The sequence below is a fragment of the Sylvia atricapilla genome, chromosome 1 (genome assembly GCF_009819655.1).
Source record: "Sylvia atricapilla isolate bSylAtr1 chromosome 1, bSylAtr1.pri, whole genome shotgun sequence".
Classification (NCBI taxonomy): Eukaryota; Metazoa; Chordata; class Aves; order Passeriformes; family Sylviidae; genus Sylvia; species Sylvia atricapilla.
The window spans coordinates 121347478-121371410 of NC_089140.1; the positions used below are offsets into that span (position 1 = coordinate 121347478).

A 23933-nucleotide genomic window follows, 5' to 3' on the forward strand; every position below is an offset into this window, starting at 1 on the left:
GTTGCTAGTGTTTAATATTTTTTTTAAATTTTGGTGCTGGTTGTGAGAATGTAGCCTGTCATATTTCAAGGGAACTGCACCCTTTTATAAGTTACGCATTTTCCAGCAATCATTAGTTTGCATATGTATTTGTCCTGTTCAAATAAATATAAGTAACAATACTCCAAAAACATCAAAGGGAGTTAAAGTACAAAACATTGTGGATTTCTATATTTCAGTATTCATCCTTCTTTTTTTAAAATTTATTTTAAGGCACAAGGCAAAAAAATTACTGTTGTTTGGCTGGTTGGTAACAGCTGGTGATACTTTATCTCAGTCTTATCATTATTAACATAGCAGATAGTCACCATAATAACATTCATCAATAAATTCATTAAATGTTCCCATCTTATATGCTTCAACTGGAATTTCATTGTAATTTAGCACAACTGAAATGTTCATTTGAGACAAAGTACTGTTAATACCTGAGTTAAACAAAATAATTCTCTTTATGCCTGGGCTCTGGGATATTATTTGCACTATTGCTTTAAAGTGGCATGTCCTAAAGATTCAAAAATGCTGAAGAACTTCAAAGGGTTCATAATACTCAAGTAATCCAACAAGTATTAACAGTCTCTCCTCCCTAAAAAGAGAATAATTGCATAACTAATTAATTTGCCATAGTACATAATCTGCTGACATTTACAATAACCACCCCTATTGGAGGTTGAAGTAAATATTAAGTTGCACGTAAAACTATAAATAGCAAAAATTCTGATGCCAGGCAGTTTCAAAATACTGTGGAAAAGAGATGAGCTCTGGCTGGATGAAATAAACTCGATAATCTCAGCGCCAGACCATGGAAGCACACAGTCTGTGAATGGAACCATGGAGCAGACACCCCCAGTGCCCTCTGGCCATGCTGGCAGGGAGCTCTGCTCAGGATGTCCTATGAGTGACCAAAGTGAAGGGTCTGAAGTTTGGTTCTGATAGCTTTAGCTTGCCTCAGCTGGAGGATGTCTCAGCATGAAGTCTCCATTTAAAGGCTGAAGCACAGCTGTGTGTGAATGGGTCTCCCCTTTGAGTGCCATGGAGGGCAGGAACAACCTCTTGTAGGATGGAGGCAGAGGAGTTGTGGTGTGAAACCTTTTGGGCAGGGATTTCATGCAGTTTTGGTTTCTGTCCCAGCTGCTGACCTTAGCTGGCCTCTGACATTTAGCTGGAGCTGGCTAAAGCTGCGCATTGTGCCCCCTTCCCTCCATGGAGGTTATGGAACCCTTTGGTGCCATTACTTGGATGGGCCTGTTCAGTCACTGTGCTCTGAGTGCTGCAAGCAGAGGCCTCTTGGCTCAGCTTCAGGGCAGGTAACAGGGCTTACAAAGAGATTTAAAGTGCCAAGGACGGAAGCTGCAAGCAGAGACTGCTCCTGAGTGTGGGATATGCTGCACGAATTCCAGCGCTTTGAGGCTCAGTATTGCACCTTGAGTACCAATTACTGCAGGTCTGGCACAGGGCATGTAAAAGCTCACATCTCCCTCCTTTCAGTGAAGTGCAGGTCCCTTTGCAAATGCTTCTCAAATTTGTTAGCAGAAAGGCTTCAGTTTCTATGTCAAGGATGAACATTTCAAAATTTACCACAGTGTATGGGCTCCTCAGCACAAGAAAGACAAGGAGCTACTGGGGGGGTGGTTCAGCAGAGGCCAAAAGGAGGCTGGAGCATCTCTCTTATGACAAGAGACTGCAGGAGCTGGGCCTGCTTAGTCTGGAGAAGAGGAGCCTGAGAGGGGATCTCACCAATACATACCTCAGAAGCGGGTGAGAAGAGGATGCTGTCAGACTCTTTTCAGCGCTTCCCAGTAACAAGATGAGGAGCAATGGCCATAAACTACAACACAACAAATTCCACCTCAAGATGAGGGAGAACTTCTTTACATTGAGGGCAGCAGAGCACTGGAACAGGCTGCTCAGGGAGGTCATGGAGTTTCGCTGTCTGAAGACATTCAAAATGCACCTGGACATATTTCTGTGTCACCTGTTTTAGGTAACCCTGCCTTGGCAGAGGGGTTGGACTAGATGACCCCTAGAGATCCCTTCCAACCTTAAAAATTCTGTAATATACCCAGTCTTGGGTTCTGCAAAGATTCACTTAAATTTGGTGAATGTTTAGAAGCAGATTTATTAAGGATTTATTTTACAAAGGTGGTAAAAAGTTATATAAAAGATAGATTAACTCTATTTCATTGTTTATTCTTGATTGAGAAGAAGCTGAAGATTGTCCTGCAAATGTCCCTTCCTCCTGAAAAGATGTATTCTGATGTTCCTGTATTTGGATGAATGTTTAGTTATTCATTTGTAACAGTAACTCTATAATTAAGCAGATGTTAATTACATCCTTAATGCAATTAAATTAATGTAATAAACGATCATCTGTCTTTTTATTAGATTCCAAATAATTATTTATGTGCTTGTGATATTCTGATGTTGTTTACACGGTATAAATGCTTCTTAAATTTCCTATTCTTCCCAATGAAAACAGTAAATTGTCAGTGGGAGAAGGTAAATGACCCGATGTTTTGGTCTGCCTGAACTTTTCCAGTGGGTGGAAAAGTCATACAATTTGAAGTCATACAATCCTGACAAGATTCATGTACGTGAAGCCAAAGAGAAACAATGTGCAGCATCTCTCTGTCCTTAAACAAACAGTAAACAAACAGACATTTCAGTAAATATCAGAGATTTACTGCTGAGGCAGAGGGAGAAGAAGGAAAGCCTAAGGTTAAGACTACCAGCTGTAAATTTTAAATCACAATTTAGACCTCTGAATGGGCTGAATGGTGTGAATGTTCACTATCAAACCCTTCTGCTGCCTTTCTTCCGAGCTGTGACAGCACAGCACATTTTGCACCCATGTCCTGACTGAAATTTGCTTCTCAGTATTAAAAAAGGAAAATCAGTGTAAACTCTTACATAATCATTATTAAAATGTTATAAATTGGATTGCTGATTGCCCTTTGTTCTAAAGACCAAAGGACCAAATTTTGGGAATTGCTGAGGAACATGGAAAAACTCAGGTGAGACAGGCAGACCTTAGCACGTCAGGAGGAAATAGGTAGCTCATGCTTCTGGCCTGGCTTTCCTACTTGCATCACTCATCTAAAGTAGCCAGTCAAAATTCTTTCAAGACCAAGTCATTTTCCTTGTAAGAAAGCAAATCAGCTTATAAGAGCTCCTCTCCAGCTATACAGGAACTTTGTTAATTGCCACTAAATTTTCTACAGTTTATGAAAGATACAGATTAGTCACCACTACCACTGCATTAGTATATTAACTTTCTACCCTATGTGACTTGAGTAATGCAACAAAGGCAGGTTAAAATGGTCTCTCTACTGTAGATGTGCCAAGAGAAGCACCTGTGGCTTCCAGGAACAGTGTCTTCTTTAAGCCACACAGATTACTAAGGATTCAGATGTTGTTCTGGAGCAACATGTGACAGACTGCTCTATCAGATTTGATCTATGCTTGACTTCGATTACCTCTGCAGTGATAAGTATTAAAGTTAGTTGGAGTGGCATTTAAAAAAACCCCACCAAAACACAAAAGGGAAAATTAAGGGTGGCAGAGAGGAGGGCTTACCCTGTTCCTAGTTAAAGGAGGTCTATAAACAACAGTGGTAGCTCAGGTCTCCAAAATTCATTCACCTCTTTAATAAATTCTGGAAGAATTCTGGAAACAACAGAGTTATTTTCACATTTTCTTACCTTGATTTTTCCCAGATTTTTCTAGTGTCTCCACAGCGAGCATTCCAGATCCATTTCAGGTCTCCACTGCCGTTATTATTTTTGGAATAATATCTCATATGTAATCCTACTTTAGTTAAATATCTTAATAAGCTTAATATATATCTGTATATATATCCTAAAATATATCTGTAACCATCCTCTTGGAATATTTAATGCCCTCTGAAACAGGTTCCTGTTTAGTCCCTTGATACAACAGGGAGGTCTAGAAGAATAGGAAATAAAACACTGCCTGCAAACGCATGTCATGCCAGCTATTTAATGCCAAATGTTGTTCTCAAGCACCTGGCAAGTACAATTCATTCATTTTCCAAATGTCAGTGGCCAGCCAGCTCCTCAGGACATTCCCTCCCAACACAGGGACACTTGATAGGCACAATCTTGGCTGTCAGCCTTATTCCTGACTCACGTGCACCAACTGTAAGGACGGAAGCGCCTCTTGTTTCTGTTTTTGTCTTGCCAGTGGCAACTTTTTATGCTCTGCTTCCAATTTATTTTACTCTACCACCTGTATTTTCACAGTACTTCAACAGGGCTTTGACAGAGGTATATCTGGAATACTGAAAATACCCCATAGGTGCCTAGATGCAACAACTGTGGTTCCTGCTGGGACATTCAAACCATTAATGGCATGCTGCAAGCACTCAGCGCTGGGGGGCTGTAGGTGCCAGACCCGTGGGCAGGTCTCCTGTGGCACCATCATTCACCACTGCCCTCTCCAGGACACAGGGAGTGCTCCAGACCCACTGCTGGTGGGGCAAGTTGGGGTGTCAGAAGGCCTCTCCCTCAGCCCAGGGTGCTCCAGCTTTCCAGCCCTAGGTCACATCACCAGTCCTCTGCCCTAAAGCTCGTACCTACAGCTGGCTGGCAGCTGGAATGCCTTCCAAAGAGGGAACTGAAAGAAGCCTTGTGCCCTCACAGAGGGTGTCCTCAGTAGGGTGTTTGTGTGCAGCCCGTCTCGCCGGCCTTTGAGACACAGGCTTGGCCCCTGTGTACATAATACCACTGTGCACAAATGGGCTTTGAGCTTCTCTGACTCATAAATATGACCAAAAAGCACTTTTCATTTCCATCCAAAGTAAATTCAAGTGATGCTTCTTCCTATGCCTGAAAATACATTTTCTTCAGTGTTTTCAGTCTCTCTCATTTAGTGTGAAGAATGTGAGATGTGTGAACACAGGGTTTTGAAATGTCAGCCAATTAGCTACTAGTCATAAGGTGAATTGAAAATATTTTTCTTTCTGCTTTTTTTCTTCACAAGATGACATCTCACCTATCTGAACACTTAGCAGCCCCTATTTCTGGCAGCCAAAGCCTGTGACTGATGTTTTTTATGCCAATCACTAACCTGCATTTATGCAACGAAAGAAACTGCCTTGATGCTTAAAATAATTTAAAAAGAAGTTTGTACAAGTGGCCAGAAGCATTAATGATAGACTTTACAGCTGTCCACACGCTCTGTGCATCCTGTATTTTTACCTCTCTGGCAGCAATGGACTACAGAAGTGCTCAGTCTCCAGGGTAAAGGATGAAGTTCATATATCCACACTGAGTTTCTGAAACGTCTCTGCTGCCTTCAGGTTGCTTGATGGGGAGAAATGACTAATTACTGGCAGAAAACAGAAGAATTGCTGTTTCTTGTTGCCTGAGAAGGATGGACACCAGAAAACAAGTGCAGGCACGTCTGTGTATGCAAAAACCCAACAAACTCCAACCCTCTCCCACCTGACCCCACCTTCCACGAAAGAAGTGGGACTTGGATGAAGCCCTAAATCCTCAAAGGTATGGAGGTGCCCACACAGCCTTCTGAGGACCTGGCATAAACTGATTAGCCCTCAGGTAAATCAGAGAAGATGGAGTGAACTCTGGTCTACTAGAACAGCTCTGTGGCTAAAAGTTGTCCTTGATCCTACATTTGGTCACCTTTAGGGATTAGCCCATCTTTCCTCTCAGAGTGGCCAGACAGCAAACAGGCCAAAAGGTGTGTGGCCAGGAGGTAATGCTGATGTTATTTGTTTGGAAGGAGGGCTGCATCACTGATTGGGCCTTTCACTGGTTATGTTCACTGTTCCTGGTGACATTTGCATGTAGTAGGGAATAGCACTCTGGACACAACCAAACCCCAATGCAACTGCTAGGTGTGTCAAGGAGGATGGGATGGCAGCACCTGATTACCAGCACATATGGCCATTGGTGTCAATGGAGCATTACAGTTTACTCTCTCACTGAGTCATCTCCCCTTGAGGAAGTTGCATGAAAATAACATTTAACAAGGGTGATAAAGACTGTAGAGATAAAAGAGAATGAAGAATCTGTTAGCAATATTTCTGTAGCAAGCAGATGACTGAACTTATTTCCAAATGTTATGTAATTTGTGTGACTCACAATGCCACAGTCTACAGAGCATATGCAACATTTGGTACAGCAGCGAATCACTGTAAATACCAACAACATTTCTGTAATCTGAGATGTTCAGAGACACTAACCTCCAAATTTGCATTAAGGTTTTTTTAAAATATGGAGCTAGTATGATTATGTAGTGGTTAAATTTTTTTGTTTGGTTGGTTTATCACATCTTTATGAACAGCAGAAAACTCCCATTATACAAAGTATTCTTGGAGAAATTTTACACAAGGAGTTAATAAAATGCACTGTTACCATGTCTGCATAACTGACTCTTTTCAGTGGAACTCAAGGCAGCCTGCTGTAACAGCAAGCTGTTGTTTTTTGCAGATTTTGGACACAGATGTTCCCCTGAACATTTAATTATTAAAAGGAGACCTCCTGATAACTTCAATTATTCCCACAATTTAAAAATTGTATCAAAGCCCATTGAGTATCTTTCGCTGAGAAAATGACCAAGATGGACACCTGTGGTGTTGTTGAACACCTGATGCTTCATCTTGCTGTTGCTTTGTATTTTTGTCCCCTAAGCTGTCTCTGCTGTGCTTCAGTGCGCTGTTCTCACAGGACTGCATAAGGCTTCCCAGCCCACTTCTTACCCATATTCCTTCCTGCATTGCAACACTGCATTTGTGGGCTTTGCCCATTTATTCCCTTTCCTCTTGTCTGCCTTCTGTCAACCCCGACACTCTTCTTCCCTCTCTATGGCTCACGTTTTCTTCTTCCTCTCATCTGCCTTGTCCAAACATCCTCCTACTTCATTCCTGCAGTATACTCTCATCTCTCATTTAAGTTTCTTCTGTAAGTACAGAACTCATTCTCTTGTCCCCCAGCTCCTTCCAACCACAGCTCTGTCTAATTTTCACATTCCATAATAATTATCATAGAATCGCAGAAAATAGGCCATTAATGGACATTCAGCAATCTTTCAATCCGTAATCTTGTTCCGAGTAAACACTGAATATTCTCATTCCTGTGGTAATCTAATTCAAAAATATTCTTACAATTAGAGAATTTTTCTTTATGCCTAACTTGGATTGCAATTTTCATGCAATTTAAGTCCATCTGTTTTTTTCTTAATCCCCGTGGGCTTGGAAAGCAGCTTTCTGGAGCAGCTGTTTGAGTGCTGAGGGTGGTGACTTTTCAGTCTTCTATCCCATTCATATTCCTATCTAACAAATGCCACTTCCTTCTGGGTCCAGTATTATCCATTTCCTTAGTATTTTTCCCCTATATGCAATCTCTCCCCCTCCCTTTTAACACATATAGGTTCCTCATAGCTTCTCCTTTCCCCTTTCTTCCTTTCCCCCATGCTTTCCTCTTTCTTCTGCTTCAGATTTCAACATGTCTGTACCTCCTTGTCCCTAAAGATTCATTTCCAGTCTTTCTAACAATGCCTGCTCTGCTGTGTGTCATTGGTGCATGTGGAGGCTTGTTGCAGCCTATGCCAGGAATGTGTTGCCTTGGAATGGCAGGAATGCATGGAAGCCATCCACTGTGATGTAAATGTCTTTCAAATAACTTCTCTATGCAGAATGTCTTTTTTAGTCCTAGCCCTGTGAAATGCTGCTGGTGCTCTTCTGTCTTCACCGTTTCCATGGCAGCCGATCCCATCCTTTAGTGACTTTCTCATCAGTGGCCTAAACAAAATCTAGAACTGAGCTGTCATAATTAAATGGAAGACAGTTTACAGTATTTTTGAAGACTCGGTGGTATTACATGATAAAAGTACTTTGCAGCTAAAACTGGATAAGTAATTAAGCACCATTACCTTGAATGACGATACTTTCTGAGGTATTCTGTGGAACATGTCCTGAATATAGTAAAATTGCTATGTTAAATAAAGTTAATGACACTGTTCCAAAAGTACAGAGTGTAATGGCTTAATTAACCCAGAGTTACAGCAGCCTGATTTTAAGTAACTGCCTCTCCCTCCAGCCCCTTCCTTAACAGCACTCCTGGTTCAAGTATTTCACTTGTATGCCTTTGGAATCAGATACAAATTTGGATTCTGACTGAAATCCCAAAATCAGAGCCTGTAGCTCCAATGACTGATTCAAAACAGATCTAAATGCATTCAACTAAATGCATATTTTCTAGGCCAGATTTGACATTTTCATAGACTGCAGTTTTCAGTGTGGTATCTGACTTCCCCCTTGTCACCTTCCCAAAATATTAACCATGAATATTAACCATGGGATGCTCAGAAGTTGGGAAATTTAACTTAGATCACTAGGTGTAGATGAAGAAATATTAATATAGGCAGCCATTCTCAAAGCTCTTGGTCAGTAGCCCTGTTTCGTGGTCTAATACAGTGTCTCTGTCAAGCTGTGATCCAGTGAATCAGAATGTAAAGTTGAGAAAGACATCTCTTTCTCAAATTAATGTATGATCTCAAAGGAATTCAGGTACCATCATGGATTAACACACCTATTATTGTGAAAGACAACATCTGAAATTCTACTCCTTGACTGTATTCTGTATTTTCTTCCAGTTTGGAAAAATCAACATTAAAAAAGCAGAAGTCAAAGCCCATGGCTTAAAGCCTATGATTCACTTACCATTTGTTGCTCTTTACTTAATTAGTATTGAAGGCAATTATGAATGTAAAATTTAGTCCTTGTCTTAATGTATGTAACCCAACTTCTACAGAGCTGCCTGATTAATCAGCATAAGACATGGAGGAAGACATATGTAAGCTCAGGCAGGAGAACAGCACCAGATTTCCAACACAGGGTGCATTTTATTCTGGCTAACAATCCTAACAATCCACATGTATCTGTATCAGGTCCAGAAATATCTTACTGCACCATCCTAGTAAATCACAACCCTCAGACTCGTTGCCCTTCTGATTTGAGACTCAACTTCAGCTGCATGGCCAATCTTTTTCCCAATCTTAGTGCTGGAATTTGTAGAGGAGTTCCTAACCCAGCTGATACCAGATTTTTTCCTTAATAATGTTAGCAGTACCTTGGTTTCTATGAATTCCGAAGAGCCATCAGAAATCTCTGTGTATGGAATCACTTTCAGTATTTTTCTTTTCAGTTCCCACACACTGTATTTAAATCACTGTCCTGACACTGGAGACAATGAGTAGATTTGAAATTATAATACAGCTGCATAAATCAGCATTGTCAGTATGCAGAGAACGGACCCAATGAAACCTGTGATATGACATGTGCACTTTGCTGCGGGGCAAACTGCTGGGGAGACAGGTTCCACAGCCACAGAGAGCTGAAGACACTGAACAAGTGGCCCACAGAAAACACAAGCTTCTGGAGTGAGCTGCTGAAGTCTTGGGGCAATGTCCACACGCAGGGCAAAACTGATTAAGTTGAATTTGTCAGAACTGGGAGTTGGGTGGACAATGAAGGACAGAAGATAATTAGAAAAACAGTGATGGCACAGCAAAAGTACCATCAAACCCACTTTTGCTGGTGGTAAGGGAAATCTTGGGTTTTTTTCATTATTGAGAAAAATTCAAAACCCTCTTGAAGAAATGACATTCAATATGCTGTCAGTCTGCACCTAAAATCCCCTAGATAACCAGTCCCAAGGGATTGTGAAAAGCATTAGCTGAATCAAGCACATACTGACATGATGAAATTTAGATTATTTGGTTAAAAAAAGCCATTCCCTGTTCTCCCCACCATCCCCTCTTTGTAGCAAATAAAAGGAAGAAACATGAGAGATTGTTACCAAATTCTCCTACCAGCATTATTTTTGCTATTGGTTTTAGGTGGGTAAGGGATTTGTTCTGCTGTTACAGTTATGGTCAAAACAAACTGTTCAGACAGAGAAAGTGGCTTTCGTCCTTCTAGTTTATAGCCATAGATATTGTGGACTATTTTCTCAAAGATGTTGAGTATGGAAATTATATTTACCTCCTACAAGGGTGGGAAGTGTAATGCCTCTTAGTTTGCAGTTTCTCTGTGGAGTAAAAAAACGGAGACGGATAATGTAGATGGCTCAGCTATAGGATGCTGGCATACACAGCTTCTTGCTCAGACTAAATTTCTATTTTTGGCTGTTTCTGTGAATATTAAATGAGAGACTGAGAAGACTACTTCATTTGAAAGGCTTATTTAATCTCTCTCCTATTAATTTGCTTTGTTTACTGAATTACATTTCCATAGGAGAATGGCCTGTAGAACCATCTCCCCTGACTAAACAGTTCAAATGAGCTATGAGTAAAACCATTCAGATACAATTCACAACCATGTTTTATTAATAGCAACTAAGAATGTTCATGAGGCTCAGCATGTGCTGAATTCTCCAGGCTTTTATCCTTGCATCTATGTTATTGTCAGAATCTTTTCATACTGTGTGTCTTTACAGAGAATTTAATAAATACGTAATCACAGAACATCATTAAAAGTAATGTAAATATTTATTTCAATGTTTTTAATTTAACTCTCATAGAAAGGTGTTTACTTCTCTTAAAGTTAGCACTAGGCCATATTTATGATTTTTTTAACGTATGTCTGTACCTTATAGGCAAGTTGTAGCCATATGTCTCGAAATTTCTCCTTTCAAAGTGAACCTCTCCTTTCAGAAAGCAAATGACAACAGTTCCTCACTCTTTATGTTCCTTATTGCTTTTCTGGTGGAAAGGCAAATTAATATTTTTATATATATATATATATATATATATACATATATATATATATATATATATACATATATACATATACACACTAAGCAAAGAAAGGCCTTAAAAGCTATGACAAATTATTATCTTTTTTTTTTCCAGCTCATGGCACCTCACCCTTGTTCCCGTGCTGTCTGTGCACACTGTACATATGGTTTAACCGGATAAATGGAGCTGTCCAAGAAACCAGGCCTGAGATTCAAGGCCGAGAGAGCTCACTGCTTACTGGCACCTGTGGGCAAACACTCAACTGTGCCAGGAGAAACTACTGTGCCTGAGAAATAGCTTTCCTTGTGGGAAGTAGGATGAAATTTTTCATGCTGGAGAAGATCTTGAAGCGTCAGGTTGTACTGTGTGTCCGTGGGTTTTCCCTTTAGGCACAGCAGATGCATGGCCACGTAACACCATTTGTAATATAAACCACTGGTAAAGACATCTCAGATGGGAGACGACTTGAAAACGACGAGAACTTTTTTATTTTACTTCTGTGCACAGCTTGTTGCTGTTCCCATTTTTATATGTCTGAGTATATCATCCCATTCATACACCCTAAGAAATATTCCACGGACACTTTACTTTCATTTCTGAACATATACACTGTGGAACACAAATGCCAGAGAAGAATCATCTTGCTGAAATTGACCTTAAAATTTTTTCGCATTGAAGTTATTTCTGTTGATTTTTCTTGAGAATGCATTTTTCTCTCCTTAAAGAGCCAAAGATTTTCTGTAGGGAGCAGGTATTGTGCAAAAAATAAAAATTCTTAAAAGTAAGCTTCATGCTCATAGAATTATTTTAAAGAACAAGCCAGTAATGACTACTTCCTAAAAATATATTTCCATTAAATAGGAACTACTAATAAAAATTGCTCTCCTCTTCAACTTAACATTAGGATTTCAGTACAGCTGGCTACTAGTATGAACTGGAATAATGGAAAATGAATTTTCAGCTGATTGAGTAGTTCAGCAAATATGGTGGTTTTAAGACAGCCGTAATGGCAAATTTTCTCTGTTTAAATTTTCTCTGGGCTCACAAACGTAACATTAATTTTGAACTTTTGAAGACCCCAAGGAGCAGTGAAGCCCAAAAATTAATGCCCCTACAAGAGCAGCTGTAAATGGACCAGTCACTCACTAATAAAATCAAAATTGATCAAACCCTCTTGTACTGGGAGTGTAATTGAAGATACTAAATTTATAAAGACACAAAATCCTGTATCGGAAGATAAAAGAAGACACAAAGGGAAGCTTGACTTTTTTTTTTTTTTTTAATTTATTTTTAATTGTTTCCCAGAATCACTTTTGTTGAAAACAGTAACTCACAATTATTTCAAAGGGACTAGAATTCCACCCATTTTCCTGCTTCACTCCTGTTTATTTGATTGGTTAGAAAAAAAACTGCTTCCAAAGAGTGAACAAAGTAATTCATAAACAGGAAAAAGTAGTCTGAAACTCTATTAATAACCAACTTATTTTTATTAGAGCAAATACAGTTGTGAAAACTGTACATTGTACATTTTGGGTCAAGAATTATAAATAGAGAAACTCATAGATAAAGAGTTAATTCTTTGACAGCAAGAAACTTTAAATAGACAAATGACATTTTAAAGTACATTGGCAGGCTTAATTGTGCTGTCCAAAATGTAGTGTACAGTATAACAACCAATTATAAATAGCCTTTCATGTAAAATACAACTGTGCACATTTTAGAAAAATACCAACAATTTGTTTCAGCTTTGTTTTAAAAAAGCTTATAAATCATACATATTTATAAATGGTACTAACATGCTTACTTAAATTTATAAACATTTTTCATAAGCTTTGTTACCCATTATTTCCAGAGCATAAAGTATTTTAAATAAACATTTAATAGGAATTAAATATGTCAGTTACAAAATAATCTCTCCATGTAAGGAGACGGGGTGATTTAACAGTGGGATGGAACATTTCATCCATTAATTCAAGGCTTACACAGTAACTTTTAAAATTTTGTTCTTATTTAAAAATTATTTTCCTAAATTTAAAACACAACTTTTTTTTTTTTTTTTCCTTTTTAAAAATAAATATACAAGTTTTATTTTCATTTGCTCTCTTTCTGCTTTCTTCTTTATCCACACTGGTCAAAACACAGGATTCTCAACATACTTCTGTAAAAAACACCATGGTGTTACTGCCCTGCTCGGAGCTGCTTCGCTGCACAATATTCAGTCCATACCTACGGTACTTTACTATGCTGCACCAAAAAATAGCTAATGCATTTTGTAAGAATGTTGCCCATTAAACCATGCAAAAACTTAGGAAGTTTACAAACAGGTTCAAAAACTATACTGTATGAAAGGTTTTCTAATAGAGGTAAAACAAACCGTAATACAAGCCCTTTGCTTTTTGCAGCTTTAAATTAAAATGTTTGCTTACCAAATGATCACACCACATATCTTCAATAAATAAGCATGCATTTGATTAATAGAGGGTACAATAATTACAGTATAATGGCACATAGAAAGAAATGTGATCACATCGTTTGAACAAAGGGCTATGAAACTACTTAAGACAAACTTTCCAAATGAAAAATTCTGAGGCTTTTTTAATGCTGAGGTAAAATTATAAATGGACTTTAAAGACACTGAAGGCATTAAATCGATAAACAATCACTCAACATTTTTAAATGCTCTACCTGAATGTATTCAACACAAATCTAGCATTTTAAAGTTATGATTTATTATTAGCAATAGCTAGCTTTACTGTCATTGGCATTAATGTGCACCCAGACAAAACTTTATTTTTAACTGCTGTCAAAATACCTCAGTGTTAAACATAATAATTCAAATCACCAATTACCACAGCACCAGAATTAAGAGAAAAAGAAAAAAAAAGTCAACATGCAAACCCTGTATCTTATCTTTCTTGGCTTATTTTGATATTCTATCTCCTGTTTAAAATGTGCTTTTACTAATGTAAGATTCTTTTTATTTTTATTATGAAAAATTTTGCTTGGTATTGGCATAAGTATTTGAGCATTTTAAGGAAGATAGCAGTATCTTTAAGTTTTGCAGTAACGGTGCATTATTTACTGAACCTTAATGCAAAATGACTCCCCAGGTTTAAGAAAGTGAATTTAAGAATTTTATCCCTGGACTAGAAAATATATTTGCTTTTCTGCTTCTGCTGCTAGGCAGAACTGGTAGCTTTCTCCAGGTTGGACTAAACACTACTTATGGCTATACATCAAATTTCATAAACAACAAATGAACAGAATCATGCACAGGCAAATGAAATTCAATCTCCCAGAACACTGCAGGAGATGTTAAAAGCAGCAGGTAATGGAATAAGACTGGTGACTGATGTTGCTAACTATTTCTTCTAATGAGATAGGAGTGAACGCTGGAATCACTTCCACAGCAACAGAATCCTCTGACCACATTCCTCTGGCAGTCGTTTTCCCATCTCCCCACTAAAAACATCAGACGGTAAAATAGTAAGGCAGCTGTTAACTTCCATCAACAAAAAGTGCAGCTCCGTGCATTTCCAGTTTAGTTACACTCTGCTGGAACAGATGGAGAAGCCAACGCACTTCACTGGCGGGGCTGCTTCAGCAGATTATTTTGTTTGTTTTCCAACATGGCTGCTTGCTTCAGCTTTCAGAGGACCCCAAAGCCACGAGCCACCAGCAGAGAAACTGATCTGGGCCCCTGGCTGAATTTTCCAAGTTTCATCTCTCTTGCGTCCCATCCTAATTCCAAGCCTCCTTCCCTGTGTCTGAGTATGACAGGTGCCATTTAAAAGGCTGATGACACAACTGCAGAGAACTGTGGGCTAACACCACTAGTTGTCATGACTTCACTGAAGGGTCAAAACAGTTACAATATTAAATAACTATGTTGAATCACATTCAGGCATAGCTAAAATTAAAGTGGGGAACATTACAGGTATATGAATGAATTAAATCATTATCATTTAAGGTGGGGTGGATATGGTGATTTTATATGAAAGCTTTCTTACCTTTCCTAATTCCAATCAAGTTAGAAAATGGACAAAAAGAATGGCTAAACCAATATTCAACAGCATTACCAGCGCAATCATGACTGAGTTAGGGCCCTGAAAATAAAACAAAGATATCAGAATTAATACAACCCCCCCAACATATGCACAGCAATGAGTGAGACCTAATGAGACACAGTTTCTATAGGTTTTGACCTTGCTCTGAAGGAAACAGACCCTGCTGCTGAGACACAGCCACTACCCTTGACATTCAGGTGAGATCATCTGGGTGAAAACGAGCTGAATAAATACAGGTGAGAGTATATTACTCCACTGTTCTTAATCACACTGAGATTAAGCCACCTGACAAATACAACTGCATCAAAAAATGACAACAAACCCATCAACACAAAAACCATGTCAGCTTAAAATAAAGCAAAACAAAGAACGCAACCTAAACTACTTTAGGGAAGTCAGGGTGCTGCTCTTCATTCTTACAGAGGGTTCCTCTTCCAGCTCCAACTCATTTTAAAACAGACATAACAAAGATGCTTTACCGATAACTTTTTGATAATTTGATAACAAATAGAAAAGAAAATTTACTTGCCATTGCACTAACAAACCTGTTTTCATTACAGATTAAAATGCATTTTACAGCTGCAAAATTAAACTTGTTTTGATTTACTCACTTATTTTAAAGACCTATGCACTGAAGAAATGAAAAGCCAAAAATCTCCTTCCACTCCTAGCTAGAGCTAAAGTTGGTTAGAAAATTCAGCTCATTACACAATCTCAGTATTTCTGCATAGCCAGAGAAAATATTTTAATTCTTTTTAGCAATTTCAGGGTTTTTTTTAAATGGGTGCTTCCTAATGATCAACTTGAAAAAATGTCCAAAGAGATGAAAATTCTCAGTTCTCTTCTACTCTTAACATATTTGGTTTATGACAACATAATTTTACAAAGATTTTTATACTCTTTACAGTTGCACTGTAAGCAGAAACAGAGAAACTTTTCATTTAGACAACACTTTCCTAAAAGACAAATCACAAAGCCCACCAGAAAATCTGTGCAGAAAACTATCTTCTGAAGTACACAAGAACCACTGGCTTGCATAAGAAGTTATATATTGAGTGAGAAATGATACAGTGTTTTCACTTTGCACATGAGGCATGCCTTGGAGAAGTTCATTATGCTTCATGACAACACGGTGCTAACATCAGCTATATAATTTCTGGAATGCTAAGGTGTAAGAACTTGTCATTAGTAATTTGCTGGAACACTGTAACTGAGGAGCTGTGGAATAGTACTTGTATCATTATTATATTACATGCTCTCCTGAAACAGTCTCATTAAACACCTTCATCAGAACACACCTTTACCCAGTAGTTCAGATGGCAGGCAGATGTGGGCTGCTTAAGTTTTTGACTAAGTCACAAAATACGTTATGTTAGGTATTGCTTAAATCTCTGGTGAGTCTAAACCTCATCAGCACCTCTACCCGTAAGAGCCATCATGTTCCCTTTGCACTAACTCAGAGGTGTTCAGGTTCAAACAATGACTGAGGTTATCAGAATGACAATTAAATGATGCCACGGAGGTATTGGCAGTAGCACCCAGATTTTGCTTAATGGTGAAATGTCTAAAATATTCACTAAGAAATTGAAGACCATGTATAATGACATCTTAGTCAAAGTGATTTTGAATAACAAGCTCCCACTTACCAGTGGTATGTTTCAACCATCAGGTCACAGAACAGAAGTGGAACCATGCTCCTTCCTCCTTAGTGGAAGTGACTCACCATGTGCCAAAGCATACGAGACACTCAGGGACAGAGAACAGGCATAAAGGGAAAGCACAGCTCCAGATATGGTTACCACAGCACTGTGAGCAGCCTTGCTCTCTGCAGAAGTGTGATTTGATTACACTATTAACTTCCACTCAAATGTGGGTTCAACATCTTTCTTTCTGGTGTCAGGCACAGGAACAGGTTGCCTAGAGAAGCTGTGGATGCCCCGTGACTGAACAGTGTTGGATGGGGTTTTGAGCAACTTGGTCTAGTGGGAGGTGTCTCTAGCCATGGCACATGGGGTTGGAACCAGATGGTCTCTAAACATCCCTTCCAACCCAAACACTCCATAATCCTATGATTCTAACAGGGACTGCCCATTTGATTCAAATCAGGTCAATGGCTCCTTTATAGACTGGAATCCCACCTGAAAATTTTACAGTTATACTGCACTGTATATTTATACTGCACCAGGAATTTCAAGGAACAGTGAAGACCATTGCCAAGTACCAATAAAATTTTTTTGGGATTTGGCCACCTAGTACTTTGCATATTTGAAAAGAATATCTATGAAAATCACATTGATTTATTGCAACTGAAAAAAAAATTGGAACCTATGGTGTCTTCAGAGGAGCCAAGAACTTATTCATTACCTGAAATACATCACTGAACAGCATCCTGGTAGCTGCAAGACAGATTTTTGCTGATTGCCAGATTGGGACTGCATGTCTAATGGCAGCTTAGTACCACTGACACAGTGTCTCAGGTAATTAAGCTTGTTGGAGGGGAAGGGGACGTCTCTTTGGATGCATCTCTCAGTCAGGTTAGGTATAACAACCTCACCACAGTAACATTAGATAAAGTAGGCTAAAAAGCCCAGGGGATATGCTCTGAATCAAGAAGTCTCATCTACAAAGACAGAATCAAGTGACACCTTAAGAACTGGGCTGTTGAGTTTGCATGAAGATCACAGAACAATATGTTATCTCCTTATCATAATGAAATATCATATAGAAATCTCTTTATACAAAGAAGTAAAGCTCATATTCTTGTATTTGCTTATATAAGCTCATCTTTGGCCTGCTATGTGCATTGTGTTTTACCTTCTGATAACTATACCTTTCAGCCCAAAGCAGGAATTCCTGATACACTAAAAGATGATGAAACAACACTTACGGAGCACAGTTATTATGCAATGAACTACCACCTGTTTTGTAGACACCTCTGAAATAAGCATTTAATGCTTTAAGACAAACACCACAAGTAAGGCTTTAGTGTCCCGCAAAGGCTTAAAATAGCCAAAGCCAAAATTAGTTTGAACAGTCCTGGAGTGACTAGAACAGGTGCACTGAAGATGCTGTAGTAGAAAACCTTCAGTCCTGCTTAAATTTACCCTTTCGGCTTCTTGTAAATTAGACATTTATGTAATTCAAAATACAGCCATATAATTAGTTTCCATTTGGAGAGGAAAGAAAGTTATTTTCCTAAAATATTGTGCCAGGAAATAAAAGACAAGGCTTGTAATTCCATTGCATTAGGAATGTCCATTAAATTTATCCTAAAGTTCGTGCTCAGAGGTTTTTTGTTTTAGGACCCAGAAAATACTGATCTATTTTTCAAACATCATGGTATTTACAGCCCTTACTAAATGGATGTTAGGTGAACAAAGATGAGAATTGAACAAAAAGATGGGAGTAGAATCACTGTGTAACATTCAGGTAAAAACCAGGCTAAACCCTGTGTGTTTGGAAACTTTTACCTGCCAAGTGAAAAAAAATTACAATTTAGTAAAAACCACTCATGCCTGGGCTTGTTATCTTCTTAGGGCATCACATGGACACATATCAGGAATAAAAAAAATGTATATTCATGAATGTATATTACAATAGTGTTTTGTGAAAATCAATCCTATTTTTCACTCAAACCCAAAAGAATTTCCAATCAGCTCATATTCAAGGTGGGACAGAAGTGTGCAAGCTGAAACTGGGGCTAGAGACTTCTAACAACCAGTTAGAAACAACAGTACTGGTTTGTGTTCAAGTGGCTCTGTGAACACTTCACACAGTGGTAAATGTAAGGTAATGTGAAGGAGCCTCATTCTTAGTGAAAGAGGTGTGAATAATCTCTCGTAAATGACAGGTGACTTTGTCATTGTGCTTTATGCAGTATTTCACCTTGATAAAACTGACTCTTATGAGTACCGGAATGATTTCAAACTTTGATTTTTGAACATCAGGGAGTAAGTACACAGAGAAACACACTTGTATGTGTGGCATAAGAAGTATGTGCTGATATTTTTAAAGTATAATGCCAGAAATGAGGATATTTAGTGAATCAAGACTGTTCCTATAACTAACTTATTGCACAGATGATACTCAAAGATGTTCTTAAGAATGTAACAGTCACAGAAAATATGAAACATGAATATGATAACTGAAACAGCTGCTGGAAATTTTGCTGCAAATAAAGTAGTTTAAAATACTTAATCCAAATTAAAGCTGATTTTCATTCAGGTATGAGAAATGGCTTTGATTAAAACACATAGAAGGAAGAATTGAAAATCTTCCCTTCTGTGTCTATGTTCTTAATGCATTATCACTGGAAACCTGGAAAAAGCACTACAGTTTTATACAGCACTTTCAGACAATCTAACAAAAGTGCTCAATAAATGTTCATAGATTCCTTTTTCTGCACTGCAAAACCATGTTTTATCATTCTCTTTTCATGAGTGAGAGTTTTGTTCTCTTTATATTCCTTAACAAATATATTTTAGAACTTTTATGGAGGATCTAAGGCAGACTTACTTACAAAGCATTACAAAATCATTTGTCAGAATGACTAAAAAGCAATTGCAGTTTCTTACTGAAATAAAGTAATTCCCCAATGCAACTCCAGAATGATGAAGTCTCTTAACATTCAGAAGCATGTGGGATAAGGAGAAGCACATTAATTAGGAAAAGGGAGAATGGATTTAAAGTAGAAGAGATTAAGTTCAGATTAAATATTATATGAAGAAATTGTTTACTGTGATGGTGCTGAGGCACTGGCACAGGTTGCCCAGAGAAACCGTGGATGCCTCATCTCTGAAAATGTTCAGGACCAGGCTGGATGGGGCTCTGGGCAACCTGGTCTAGTGGATAGTGTCCCGGCCCATGGCAGGAGTGTAGAAACTAGACAATCTTTTAAGGTCCTTTCCAACCCAAACTATCCCACTATGATACTATGAATCTGGCTTCTCCTCAGTAACTGTGCTCTCTTTAGCTTAGTCACTGCTTAATTCCAATACACTGCTGAGCTCAGTCCAGGGGCACTGCAGAACAGGCTACTGTTTTTCTGAAGCTGAAAGGTGATCCTGAAAATTAAAAGTCTCCAGCAAAGTTAATAATCATTCTGTACTGTTTCTCCCTCAGACTGCTAGGCCAGTAGGCTACTCTTTTTTGCTTTAATTAGTTTAGCATTTTTTTCTCTCAGCACTTTGAAGAAATAAGCATGTAGGAAATTTAGTCTATAATGGCAAATTTACAGACACAAATAGAAGACTAGAATCTTTGAAAAACGCCCACATCCATCTACATACATCTTAAGATAATGTTACAGCAAAAATGAATTCCTAAAATCTACCTTCCTTCCTTCCATATTGGAATGCTGCTAATAAGACTGGAATGCTCCAAATGAAGTAGAGGGACCTAGAGTAGAGTTCCCAGGTATCACTGCATTATTAGTGAACAAACAGTAACTAATGCACGATAACTCAGCATTTATACACCCTTTGTGATAACAGACTGTAGGTTCATGGTCGTTATCCTGATTATTCTAGGTGGTCAATAAACTGCTGCTCGAGTACCCTACTTGTTAAGATGAAGCCTTCCTCAGATCCAAAATATTATTTGGAATGAAGGAAAAATAAGGACTATTTCTAAAGACTTATTTTCACTAGAGCTAAAAACCAATTCCAATTCAGCCTAAAATTTGTACATGCTCACTCAACATTTACAAGCCTGTCAGCTTTGTGTTACCCTACATAGGAGTAATATCTGTGAGATTTGAAAGGTTAAAGGGCTGATATCAGCTGTAATACAGATTTGCAGATTACAAAACCTCTGTGAACATCTACTTTGATCTGCACAAAACAGAATAAAAGCTTCCTGCAGTACCAAAGAACATCACTTTGGCAAAATGCTCATTATCAAACTACTCAGTGATGGCTCCAACACCCTGGCATTTGAAAACTGATAGCACATTTAATTAAGATCATTATAATCAACTTAAAACAAGGCTTTTATCTGAATCCTTCTAGCTGTTGGATCTTCTTACACATTTGCTTGTTAGCCTGGGAAACTGTTCTATAAAGCACACTTACAGAAAGTGATTTAGTACGTCAAGGGCTTAATACCTTGAATCTTTCATTGTAAGATACGTTTTAATTATTCTTGCAGCTCCTTGTGTGACTTCCCCTCAAGGTTTTTCTTTTTTTTTTTTCATTTCAAATCTCTGATTTACAGGCACTGTTTTATCCCAGAAATGGTTGCACCCGTGCCAAAAGCAGAGAGAACAGACTCCCATGTGCTCTTGCTTAATCTTTTCTGTTGATAAATCTAAGGATTATATTAACATCTCTGAACAACAGCAGCAGACTGGGAGCTCATGTTCAGTTGCCTCGCTTGCTCCTGATCCACCAGCCTTTTCCAGTTCTGATCCTGCATGGCCAGGCTCTATAAATTGTCTTTCATACACAGTATTATATTTTGCTGTGCTGCCATGGATAGTTATACTTTCAGCCTTCTTAGCAGTTGATTTGCAGGAGATTGCCTTTATTAGACCACTCTCCTGGTTTCTGTGTCTTCTATAAACTTCATGGACAATATTCTCATGTCCTCTTGTATGTCATTAACAAGAATGTGATTACAAATACAGAATTAATGCAAGAATGACCTCACCAGAATATTATCAAATAACTGATGGTTTTCTAACTACTTTTTGAGAACCGTCAGTCAGTTTAAAAAAAAATAAAATTAATGTGACATTTAGCCTTTGCATTACTCTGGTTTCCTTGTCAGAATACATGACCATGTAAAAGCAAATCAAGTGACCTTCTTGACTGAGATTATGATTCTTCTGTCACACCTGAAGATGTCAAACTTGTTTGTCAAGACCCCTTAGAATTCATGTTGGTTGGAAATTACTCCCCCTCTTTATTTCTAAATTCTTTATTAACGAAGTCAGGTGTCAATTACTTAAGTGCTTTGCCTGCAATCAGTATACGAGGCTATCTGGATCTCTTTAAATGGGTCATTCTGTTTATCCTATCAATAAAGACGTACAGTTTGTTTTGTAGAGTACCACCACAAATGACTCAAAGAAACAATGCTTATAAAAGAGAAACATTATGACAATTATCTAGAACTCTTCATTCACTAAAGGTTAACTTTAGGATGGAAAACTAATGCTTTCCTGAGTTTCTCTTGGCCCAAAAATCACAGAATCATCATCAGAGATTCTGAATTTCATAAGCTGGCTTTTTCTTCTAACATGAGATAGAAATGCTACTAGTCATCACTCCTTTTCTGCATAGCTATTGATTATTTTAATATTTTTAAATAATAATGAAATTAAGATTCACACTGATCTGAAAGGGTAGTTTTAAAACTCCTTTGCTCACTCCAGACTGGAATATTCCTTCCTCACTCCAGGTGTAGTGGGTTTTAGCTAGCAGACTGTATGCAGATGAAGATGTCACTGAAGTGAGCTTTGCCTGCTTTGCTCAGGTGGCAAAGCTCAGCACTCGGAGGCAAAACAGCAGTGAAAGTGAAAATGTTTTTTGCAGTACTTACCGAGCCATTTCCTACTTCTTTCTCCATTGCTGGATGTGACTCATTATTAACCGGGTTCTTTGGTGCAGCAAATTCTGGTTTCTTAATTTTTATGTCAGGCTTGTTTTCTTTGGCATCTGGCTTACCCCCAGATCTAGCAGGACTTGGCTTCTGAGAGGGTGGTATCCGTGCAAGTGCTGATGGTGAAGGGTTGGCATATTCATCTTCTTCCCTGAGCTCCTGTGAAAGCGCTGTTGGATTCATTTTTACATAATAGCCATGGTAGTGACCATGCAGCTCCCCATTCTCTGTGCTGCTGGGATTGTTCTGGGCTGAAAACTTTGGCTGGAGTTTCCCAGCTACTTCCTCCTTCACTGGTGCTTTTGAATATAAAGGCTTGTTAGTTGTGGGTGTTATATTCTCAGTGGCTAAAAGCTTTTTTTCTTGACTGAGTCTTGCCCCAGAAGTGGAGCTTTGCCTTTTCAGTTGTTTTGAAGGAGAAGTCTCAGTAGAAAGAGAAGGACTATTTCTTGGGCTTGCTTCTGGGGTTCGAGGGGGTGTAGTACCTTTTCGATAAAAGTGAGGTGACTCTTTTGGGGAGGGTGGTTTCTCCTGACCTTTTTCTTCAGATTTCTCTTTTGCATCCATTCCTTCTTGAAATTTTTGTTTGATATAATCAGGGCCTGAAAAACAGTGTATTAGAAATATTAAGATCAAAACAAAGTTCACAGTAAAACTATTGTATTGCGATGCCAGACTGCACTGCCTTGCTAAAACGGAGGCAGAATTACCAACAATTCATTGACATCCATACTGATTTACTCCAAATTGCTCAGGCAATGGAGTTACTGCACGTTTTTGATAATTGCTGGAACTATTTATTAACTTGGTTCAGTCACTCTACCCTTTCAGCTTTTCAAAGGGCCATGGTATGTAAATTGCTCTTGAGTGAAGTCTGAGTGACTGAAGATTGACTAACCTTACATCATCTATCATTCCTTTTCTGAGAGACATCTTTGAGGTACGTTTTGCTGGATTACCCTAACACATTTAACTTCCAATGATCAGAGTACCTGTTTGATATGTAGATAGTTAACCACGAGAATGAAATGTCTCTTCTGTTCTTATAAGCTACAGGAAAAAGGGCTTGAATCACATTTTTTCCCCTTTGGGTGAATGTCAGCTTGTCATATATACACATATATATGCCTTGAACTCTCACATGCTGGCTTTGTCTTCCAGAACCAATCACTCCCATTTGAAGACCCAGGTTAATCCATTCTAGTCACTAATACAATTCCTGCTTAGAAGGCAGCAATACAAATTCTCTTACATTCACCAGGAAAATACTTAAAGAACAGCAAGTGTAAAGACTACATCCTCTCCCCAAATTCTAGCTAAACACCCATGCGCACATTCACTACTAGGACTCACTTATCAAAGTGCATGTCAATACAGCTGTGAACATAAACAGAAACTGACAGACATGCTCTGCTACAAGTTTTGGTTCTCAGATTTAATTGTTTA

At 38.4% G+C, this 23933-nt stretch overlaps 1 protein-coding gene across 4 annotated transcripts in view; it reads right to left on the reverse strand.

Moving 5' to 3' along the window:
- Nucleotides 1–12282: 12282 nt before the first annotated feature.
- The window catches only part of JPH1 (junctophilin 1), an 82652-nt gene continuing 71001 nt past the window's right edge, over nucleotides 12283–23933 (reverse strand). The window contains exons 4-6 of one of the 4 annotated variants that reach the window (XM_066332451.1): nucleotides 22428–23089; nucleotides 14829–14924; nucleotides 12283–12976 (exon numbers count right to left, since the gene is read on the reverse strand). In XM_066332451.1, the coding sequence (XP_066188548.1) occupies nucleotides 14844–14924; nucleotides 22428–23089 (743 nt within the window). In that variant the 3' untranslated portion in view covers nucleotides 12283–12976; nucleotides 14829–14843. Of the gene's footprint in view, nucleotides 14729–14828; nucleotides 14925–22427; nucleotides 23090–23933 lie in introns of all 4 variants that reach the window. The other 3 variants (XM_066332446.1, XM_066332434.1, XM_066332442.1) reach the window with 3 other exon arrangements.